This window comes from Thalassophryne amazonica, chromosome 23, assembly GCF_902500255.1.
Source record: "Thalassophryne amazonica chromosome 23, fThaAma1.1, whole genome shotgun sequence".
Taxonomy (NCBI): Eukaryota; Metazoa; Chordata; class Actinopteri; order Batrachoidiformes; family Batrachoididae; genus Thalassophryne; species Thalassophryne amazonica.
In genome coordinates this window covers 35,428,577-35,438,710 of record NC_047125.1, presented here as the reverse complement: position 1 = coordinate 35,438,710, position 10,134 = coordinate 35,428,577, and the positions used below count along the sequence as shown (strand labels likewise).

The 10,134-nt window shown below is 45.8% G+C and overlaps 1 protein-coding gene across 1 annotated transcript in view; it reads right to left on the bottom strand.

Annotated features, from left to right (window-relative positions):
- Positions 1-83: 83 nt before the first annotated feature.
- LOC117505307 (asialoglycoprotein receptor 1-like) overlaps positions 84-10,134 on the bottom strand; it is a 17,717-nt gene continuing 7,666 nt past the window's right edge. The window contains exons 2-8 of the mRNA XM_034164945.1: positions 9,553-9,657; positions 9,266-9,364; positions 8,304-8,369; positions 8,120-8,212; positions 4,923-5,077; positions 2,180-2,289; positions 84-304 (exon numbers count right to left, since the gene is read on the bottom strand). Coding sequence (XP_034020836.1) covers positions 148-304; positions 2,180-2,289; positions 4,923-5,077; positions 8,120-8,212; positions 8,304-8,369; positions 9,266-9,364; positions 9,553-9,657 — 785 coding nt within the window. The 3' untranslated portion in view covers positions 84-147. The remainder of the gene's footprint in view (positions 305-2,179; positions 2,290-4,922; positions 5,078-8,119; positions 8,213-8,303; positions 8,370-9,265; positions 9,365-9,552; positions 9,658-10,134) is intronic.

Genomic DNA, 10,134 nt, shown 5'->3' with positions numbered 1-10,134 from the left:
AGGAGTCGTGACACCTGTTTACATTTTTACTGTTTAATTTATTAGATCCAGTTTTGCAGCAGATCATTATAAACGATTTGTTCATGTTGTGCAACATTAAATGTGGCGGTAAATGTGTGTATGATGGTTGCAGACAGGTGGCGCTGTTCAGCTCTCAAAGCTGTCTTTCTGACAGATGAAGCGCATCCTGGTGCTGCAGTGAAGGTCGTTAAGGTGACCGTTAGCATGCAAATGAGCACAGTCCTCGTCTCCAGGGCCAAACCCGTGACCGGTCCAGGCGTCAGGTTGTCCGGGAATCCAGCGTCTACAACGTTCACAAACACGCAAAACTAAGTGTTTGCTAGCATGCTAATGCTAACATTTAACATCAAGAGCCCCCATGCCAACATTAGCATTTTGTTTGTATATTAATGATCGGAATTTTATCGTAACATTCTTACCAAAATGTAATCACGGGATGCTAACATAACAGAAACAGTAATGGATTAGCATTAAGTGCACATTCACAAAATTACTAAAATGCTAATTGAAGATGCCAATGCTACATTTAGCATGTTACAGTAATTTTTCTAAACCGGGTTAGCATGCAGGTTTGTTGGCAGAAACAAGCTAACATGAAGCTAAATATAGCGGCATGTTCATGATATCCATTTTATTATTTAGAAATTAAATGATACCTTTTCTAACAGTGAACTACAGAAACATGTCCAAAGTATCAGCACTTTCTGACTGCAAATCAACTGTTCTCAAACTGGCCCAGGGAGCCCTGGTGGTCAGTGAGAATACTGGTAAAATATCACATTTTAAATGATCATATACCAGCTGAAAAGTGTTTCTCAAACCCTTTAAAATGTGTCCAGCAGGAATACATGTCCATCCATGTCCAATTCGTATGGAAATTATTGTGTTTGGATATTTGGTTTTGTTAAAATAGTTGATGGACTCGTGTCTCTTTATCTGGCCAATCCCATGTTCTGTGTGTCACTCATCTTCAACCACTTATCTGGGATCGGGTTGCGGAGGCAACAGCTCCAGCAGGGGACCCCAGACTTACCTTTCCCGGGTCACATTAATCACCGCCGACTGGGGGATCCTGAGGCGTTCCCAGGCCAATGAGGAGATATAATCTCTCCACCTAGTCCTGGGTCTTCCATGGGGTCTCCTCCCAGATGGACATGCCCAGGAGGCATCCTTACCATATGCCCGAACCACCTCAGCTGGCTCCTTTCAACGTGAAGGAGCAGCGACTCTACTCTGGGCTCCCCACAGGTGACCGGACTTTCCCGTTTCCTGCTGAGAACCATGGTCTCAGATTTAGAGGTGCTAATCCTCATCCCAGCCACTTCACACTCGGCTGTGAACCGATCCAGTGAGTGTTGGCGGTCACAGGCTGATGAAGCCAAGAGGACCACATCATCTGCAAAAAGCAGCGATGAGACACTGAGCCCACCAAACTGGAAACCCTCCTCCCCCTGACTACGCCTCAATATCCTGTCCATGAATATCACAAACAGGATTGGTGACAAGGTGCATCCCTGGCGGAGGCCAACCCCCACCGGAAACGAGTCCGACTTACTGCCGAGCACCTGAACACAGCTCTCACTTTGTGAGTACAGAGCTCAGATGGTCCTGAGAAGGGACCCCCTAACTCCATACTCCCACAGTATCTCCCGGGGTACCCCATCATACCCCTTCTCCAAGTCCACAAAACATGTGTAGACTGGATGGGCAAACTCCCAGACACACTCCAGGATCCTTGTGAAAGTGAAGAGCTAGTCGGTTGTTCCATGACCAGGACGGAACCCACATTGTTCCTCTTCAATCAGAGTTTCGGCTGTCGTCCGAACCCTCCATTCCAGCACCCTGGAGTAGACTTTACCAGGGAGGCTGAGTAGTCTGATGCCCCTGTAGTTGGCACACAATCTCTGGTCTCCCTTTTTAAATATGGGGACCACCACCCCAGTTTGTCACTCTTTAGGCACTGTCCCAGACCTCAAAGCAATGTTGAAGAGACGTCTCATCCAAGACAATCCCTCCACACCTGTTCTGTGTGTGCCAAATGCTAAAAAGAAGTCAGCAGGTCACAGAGTGTTCTCTCACCATGTACCTGTTCTGTGGAACGATCTGCCCGCTCAGATAAAACATTGATCTCTTTTGTTTTTTGTATGTAAGGACTGACCTGCGGTCCATGTCGTATGGTGTCTGGTTGACCCATTCCCATTTCCCTGTTCTCTCATCAGTCAGACCGATCCAGAAGAACACTGGAACTGTGTGACTAGTGACAAAGTCCTGGACCAAAGACAAAGAGTGGAGAATTCACAGAAACCCAAATAATATTCAAGTGAAATATGTTGAAAAATAGCTGTTTGAAAAGATCAAGATTCATCCTCAGAGACAGGATTAGAGGACCTAGGGCGAGGAGATCTGGACTCATCCACAGAGACGGGATTAGAGGACCTAGGGCGAGGAGATCTGGACTCATCCACAGAGAGAGGGTTAGAGGACCTGGGGCGAGAAGATCCGGACTCATCCTCGGAGAGAGGGTTAGAGGACCTAGGGCGAGAAGATCTGGACTCATCCTCGGAGAGAGGGTTAGAGGACCTAGGGCGAGAAGATCTGGACTCATCCTCGGAGAGAGGGTTAGAGGACCTAGGGCGAGAAGATCTGGACTCATCCTCGGAGAGAGGGTTAGAGGACCTAGGGCAAGAACTTCTGGACTTGAGCTGAGAGAGTGTAAATCTGGATTCACCCACAGGCAGAGAGTCGGGGGTTTTGGACTCAGAGGTGAGGATGACGCAATTGGTTGGTTATGTAGACGAGCTCACCAAACCTGCTCCCACTATGACCTGTAGGCTTATGACTACAAAATGTTTTCAAAACTTTCATTTTCCTCATGTTGCATTTGATTAACTTTTACCCATAGATCACTTTTTAAAGTTTATTTCATTGGATCATGAAAAAAACCCTCCTGCACCTAGCACCACATCACTTTTAAAAATACATGAGTTTACACAATACTATTTAAAAAATAATGTAACAAGAATTAACAAGTATCAAGAAATAAGAAAATATATACAAATAAATATTGCTAAAATATTAAACAATAATTAAAAGAATAAAGGTAAAATTGATAAATAAAATGTAGAAATAATGTGATGAGCTGATCTACTGCAGTGTTTTGCTTTTGTAGTTCGTAGCATTTACACCAGTATACAGTTGTTGACATCGTTCATACAGTTTTGCTTTCTTTGCAGTATTGCTTTGGAGAATCTGCTGTTGAGGACTTCTTTTTGGAAATATGTCCTTGCAAAGTAAAATGTCAAAATCAGCGGTGGAAGCAGCTGGGAAAATGGGCACAAAATTTGAAATCAAGCACAAAGCGCCGTCCTTGTATACCAGAGCTGACAGGATACGAGTGACACATTATGTAAAATGTCTTCCAACAGAGATATCGTTGGAAGATTCTTGGGACTTTGATGAATTGAAAGGACGACATGACCGACTCAGAAAAATATCTGAGGAATTGTTGAAGCTTTGGGAGAAGCTGAATTTTCCTGTTCTTTCCAAACAAGACGTGTCTGCAAAGGTTGGCAAAACTGATCACATCTTTTGAAACACAGAAAGCGACCAAATGCAGAATATGAAGAAAATCTTGCTCATCTGTTCGATATTACAAAAACAAATGGAAATTGGCTTTGTAGTGAGGACAAAGAACTGTACAAAAGAAACTGAATCAGGAGGCAGGGTGGGATATATACGACTCCTGTGTCAACAATCCATCCATCAAAAAGGGGCCAAACGCACATCAGAACCCTCGACAGGCCAAACGGTTATAGTGAGGAAGGAAGCAGCAGTGGAGTGTGACCCTGAGGCAGTACCAGAAGACTCTCCCACAAAGACGCCACTCAACAAAGTCTGCTGCCAAACTGGTGTTGACACACTCTGTCAACCAGAAAAGCATCACAGGTGCTTCAAAGTCTAATACACAAATCTGAAACACTATTAAAAACACGACAAATGCTATATGTACTCATTTTCATGTGTATTGTATGTAAAACTGACATGTTATAATAAAGAGTGTTTGAGCCACGAGGTGTTTTAATGTGAAATATGAAACTGTCTTAGGTGCGGGAGGTTTTTTCAAGATCTGGCAAAACCAAAGTCATTTTTGTGAGTTTTAGGTCAAAGTTCATCATTTCTAACCCCAGGCTAATGAACTTGAGATTTGTCATAACCCTAATGACCTGGTTCCAAGTTAAACGTGGGAAGAGGATGGATGATGTTTGAGATCTGAATGTTTCTGAACATTGTGGAATGAATTTTACCAAAGGTCGCCTTTAAAGCTCCAGCTGAACAAAACATCCGGTGACTGTTGACATGTGTAGCGTTTTGGAGAACGTTCGGTGTTCAACTCACCTGTAGTCACATGACCGACATGCATAGTCCCACCCTTTCTGTTTTTAAAGTATCCGTTAAACACTCTGGTAGATGAAGGCACAAAAATTCAGCCCCAGTGAAGAAAAAGTCACAAACCGACGGTAGACGAACAGAGACATTATAAAGATGAGGAGACGCCGCATTGGTTGCTGAGGCCAGATACTGACCTCTACCTCCTAGCCTGTGATTGGTTGGCCGAGACACTGACGTCAGCCTCACTTTGATGTGGCGCAAGCGCTGCTCTCCTATTGGTCATTTAGGGAATTATGGAGGCGATGTTTGCATATTAATGTTTGATTTAGTCCTGTTCACAGCAGCTACGACGTGACCTCAAACATCACCCGGCGAGTTCCTCACTCAGCGTCCAGCACGGCGCCAGACTCAAAGGAGATGTCCACAGCTGTTCCATCACATGACCATTCTTGCAGAAACCGTGGACCCCCAACATTTTATTTTACAGATTAAAATAAGACAGACTGTCTCACCCACTCCTGGTCCGTGTTGAGTATGACCAGGTGAGCTTCCTGTCCGCTGCACCAGTTTCTGGATTCATCCCACGACAGGCGAGCTGAGCTGAAGAAATAACAGCTGGACTCGAAAACATGCCAACCAAAAGGACAACATCCGCCAACCAGTGAGCCTGAGGGACAGACAGGTGTGTGCAGAGACACAGGTTCCTCACTTATCAAAGCTTGTTTGGATTCAAAGTCATTTGACCATAAAATCTATTATTATTTTTTTTTAATCCTCAAATTTTAAAATGTCAGAAAATCTATTAAGTGATGTTTGGATCCGAGTCTTGAACCTCAGACCAACTTTAATGCATTAATGTTAGCATAGCTAGCTCTAAAGCCAAGCCCAGCCAGTTACCTCATGTTCTGACTAAACGACAAAGAGCTGGTGATAAAGGATTCCTTGCAAACAGTTGTGTTTTACTTCCTGTCAGGGTTCTCAAACAGTTAGGCCACAGAGGTCAGGACCTTCAGTTAGGCCACAGAGGTCAGGACCTTCAGTTAGTAGAGAAGCTTGAATCTTCAACTGGACTGGGTTGCTTGATGTGAGGACGTTTCGCTTCAAATTACAGAAGCTTCCTCAGCTAAAATTCTTGCTCTGGTAGTCTGACTTCTGTCTTGACTCTTGATGAGAAGAATAAACCAGAAGCCAACAAAAGCTGGAGTTTTAAACCTAACCAGACCCCTCCTACCGAGAGGCAGACTGCTATAGGCTAGTGACTAAACAATAGCTCTAATTAGCACCTATTGTGCTCTAGTTAGCACTCTCCTAATGACAGGACGGAAGCCTCTCCTGATGGCTCCCTTGACGACTCTTCTGATGACGTGAATGGCTCATTACCATGAACAAAAGACTGAAACTGCTTTGACCTGAGTACCCCATTGTAAACAGGGGATAAAGCGTGTCTCAGACCCCCTCCCCGGTTAAGGCTGGGTTTCAAATGTTTCACATAGAATGCCTCCTTGACCCCTCTCTCAAACCATTTCTTTTCTCTGGCTAAGATTTTAACTTCCTTGTCCTCAAACGTGTGGTTAGTGTCTTTAAGGTGGAGATGAACTGCAGACTGAGCTCCACTGGTGCCCTCTCTGCGGTGCTGGTATAGCCTTTTGTGTAAAGGTTGCTTAGTCTCACCTATGTAGTGTTCATTACAGTTTTCCTGACATCTGATAGAATACACTACATTGCTCTGTTTGTAACTAGGGATCCTGTCCTTAGGGTGAACTAATTTTTGTCTCAAGGTATTAACTGGTTTAAAGTAAACTGGGATTTTGTGCTGTCTGAAGATCCTCTGTAGTTTTTCCCCTACTCCTGCTAAATAAGGGAGAGACACTCCTCTTCTTCTTGTCTCCTTCTCCTGTCTATCTGGTCTCTTTGTTCTCTGGGACTTCTGCACTTTGTCCAGGGACCATCGTGGGTACCCACATACTGTGAGGGCTTTCCGGACAAGTTGTTGTTCTTTAGCCCTTCCCTCTGCAGTTGTGGGCACCTGTAGGGCTCTGTGTTGAAGAGTCCTGATCACCTCGAGCTTGTGTTCAAGGGGGTAGTTTGAGCCAAAGAGCAGATATTGGTCAGTGTGAGTTGGTTTTCTGTAAACCCCTGTCTGGAGCTGCCTGTTCTCTCCAATCGTAACATCACAGTCCAAGAAGGCTAAATGGTTGTTTCTGGCATCCTCACGTGTGAACTGGATATTGGCGTCCACCGAGTTGATGTGTTCTGTAAAGTCCTCGACCTCCTGTTGCTTGATTTTGACCCATGTGTCATCAACATATCTGAACCAGTGACTGGGAGAGATGCCCGTGAAAGACGTCATGGCTGTCTTCTCCACTCGCTCCATGTACAGATTGGACACAATGGGGGATACCGGAGACCCCATCACACAACCATGAATCTGCCTGTAGTAATTCCCCCTAAACAGGAAATACTTGGTGTTAAGACAGATCTCCAAGAGTTGGCAGATGTGGTCTGGTGTGAGTTTGGTCCTTTCAAGTAGAGACACATCCTCCAGCAGTCTCTGCCTCACAGCTGAGACGGCCTCAGCGGTGGGGATGCAGGTGAACAACGAAGTCACATCAAATGACACCATAGTTTCATCTGCCTCCAGCTGTAGGTCCTTGATCTTGTTCACAAAATCTTGTGTGTTTTCCACATGGTGGTCTGAGTTACACACTAGAGGAGCCAAAATCCACTTGAGGTGCTTGGCCAAATTGTACGTGATGGAATCTGTGCTACATACAATAGGCCTGAGTGGCATGTCCTGTTTGTGGATTTTGGACAGTCCATAGATGCACGGAGTGGCGTCCCCACGGTACAGTCTGTAGTATGTCTGCCTGTCGATGAGTCCCTCTTTCTCCAGGTTTTGGAGGCAGCTAATGATTTTCTTCTTATAGCCGCTCGTGGGGTCTCTCTTCAGACGTTCGTATGTATTGGAGTCACTGAGCAAGTTGTTGATCTTGGCCTCGTAGTCCGATGTGTTCAGGACCACCGTGCATCTGCCTTTATCCGCTGGCAGGATAAGGATGCTTTGGTCCTTTTGCAGTGCTGACAAAGCTTTCTGTTCTTCTCCTGTGATGTTGGACGGAGGAGGCTTAGCACTGTTCAGCACTGCTGTGACTCTTAGTCAGAGGTCCCCAGCTTCTGACTCTGACAAACTGTTATGTTTAATGGCTGACTCTACTGCAGTGATGTAATCTACTGTCGGAATATGTTTAGGGGTCACTGAGAAATTTAGTCCTTTAGCGAGCACATCCTTTTCTGTCTGTGTAAGAACCCAGTTGGAGAGATTCTTTACCCAATTTTCCCTGTTGTCACTAATTTGTCTGGGTGTATCTTTAAAAATACTCCCACTGAAAGTACACCTTTTCTGCACTAAAAGGTTGTGAAACTTCCTGATTTGCCGCTCCTTACTTTTTAAATGCTCAGACATTTGAATTTTAATCATGAACTTTGTGATCTTATTATGGGCCTCTTCTCCCACTAAAGTTGCTAACATTTTGTGCAGACTATCCAGATTATTTTAGGCCTTCAGTTAGGCCACAGAGGTCAAGACCTTCAGTTAGGCCACAGAGGTCAAGACCTTCAGTTAGGCCACAGAGGTCAAGACCTTGGAGTGTGAACAGATGTGACCTGTTTTGTTTTTTCCTGCGTTAGCTAACAGTTTTGAGAGACATACCATTGCTCATGAAGCGTTCCATGTGGCACTGGAGCGTGGCCACGGTGTTCTTCAGTGTGTCTAGTACTGACAGCTGCTTCACCGCCTCCAGCACTGGACACACATACACACACACACACACACATATATATATAGTACACACAGGAAGTGACACTGCCACAGGAAACAGAGGACTGAAGGTCACCTGAGCTCAGCTGGTCTCTGTTGTTCTCCACAGCAAACTGCAGGCGGTGCACTTCTTTAGCTGTGTCTGGAAAGCAAAGCAAAACCAGGTTATCCACAGGGGCGGGGCCAGGGCTTTGGCACATGTGACACACCATCTGGACACAGTTTAGGGGTCACGTGTCAAAGGTCACTGAAGACACACTATTACTGTCCACAGACGTAGGCAGGGGTGGACCTGGGGGTTAAGCCCCGCATCAGATGTTACACAACAGCAATCGCTAGTGGACAGTGGGACCACGCAGTCTGTGATTGGTCAGCTGACGGTGCCTTGTAGACAAGACTAGCCATGCTAACAGCATGTTAGCTGCCCTTGTGTTACCTTCACCCTGCTCAGAGTGGCGCTCTCATTGGACCGACGTCTCTGCTGTTTTAGCATTGTGGGATATATCGCGCTGACAGATTGAGCTCGCTGGACTACTTTCTCCATCCTGCTCAGCGTGCTGCTCTCGTTGGACCGACAACACACAGAATGTGTCTCTTTGTCCCAGACTGATTGTTCTGACTTTAACACCAAGTTAACGCCCAAGTCTGTCATCTCCAACTGTAAATGGTCATCAAAACATTCCAATTGTATCTTTCTGAATCTGAACTCTTCCGAATCAAACTCCATTGTGTCAATGTTTACAATGTGCTTGAACAATAACAGGTGAAGTTGAACATAAGTTTCTTAAATATTTATTAAAGCTTCAGTTATCTTTATCGTTTTATTCCTGGTAACTTTTATAATTAATGTAGATGAGATATACTCATTATCAATTATCTGGGAACTACTTTTTGCGCAGGAATTCATCAAGCACGTCGGCCACGGGTGCGTACTAACACAGAATACCAGAAACTGGACAGTTGTTCGGCCATAACGAGAGCGTCCACTTTTAGCTCGTCAAAAGCTAAACTAGTGACACTCGTGAGAGTGTGTGTTACCTTTGGTGAGTTGTGCTGTGGCGCTCAGTGATTGGACAACGTCGCTCAGGTTGGACACGCGCTGCTGCACCGCCCACAGACCGTTTGATGACTTAGCATCTACAGACACACAACGCCATCACTAGCTTAGCTGATTAACACACTGAGTCAACATGATGCAGTTCAGACTTTACGTCCAAAACAAGGTGACAGTGTGGACAGCTGTCTCCTGTCCAACTCTGTGGACAGGTCTCTGCCTTCAGTCAAAACCACACTTCCTGAAGTAACGAATAAAAGTGTGTTCTTACTGCTGATGCCCAGCGCAAGGACCAGAACCAGGAAGACTATAACCATGACAACAGGAACCAGCCAGCGTTTGAACCTGGACATGCTGGACAAAGAGATAGGAGGCTCTGAAAGAGAGAGACAGAGAGCCAGACAGACAGAGAGAGACAGAGAGAGAGAGAGAGACAGCCAGCCAGACAGAGAGAGAGAGAGACACACAGAGAGACAGAGAGAGAGAGAAAGACAGAGAGAGAGAGCCAGAGAGAGAGACAGACAGCCAGCCAGACAGAGAGCCAGATAGAGCGATAGACAGAGAGAGAGAGAGAGAGAGCCAGAGAGAGAGAGACAGCCAGCCAGACAGAGAGCCAGAGAGAGAGAGAGAGAGAGACAGCCAGCCAGACAGAGAGCCAGAGAGAGAGAGAGAGAGACAGCCAGCCAGACAGCGAGCCAGAGAGAGCGAGAGCCAGAGAGAGAGAGAGAGAGCAAGAGCCAGACAGAGAGCCAGAGAGAGAGAGAGAGAGAGAGAGCCAGAGAGAGAGAGAGAGAGAGACAGCCAGCCAGACAGAGAGCCAGAGAGAGAGCGAGAACCAGCCAGCCAGACAGAC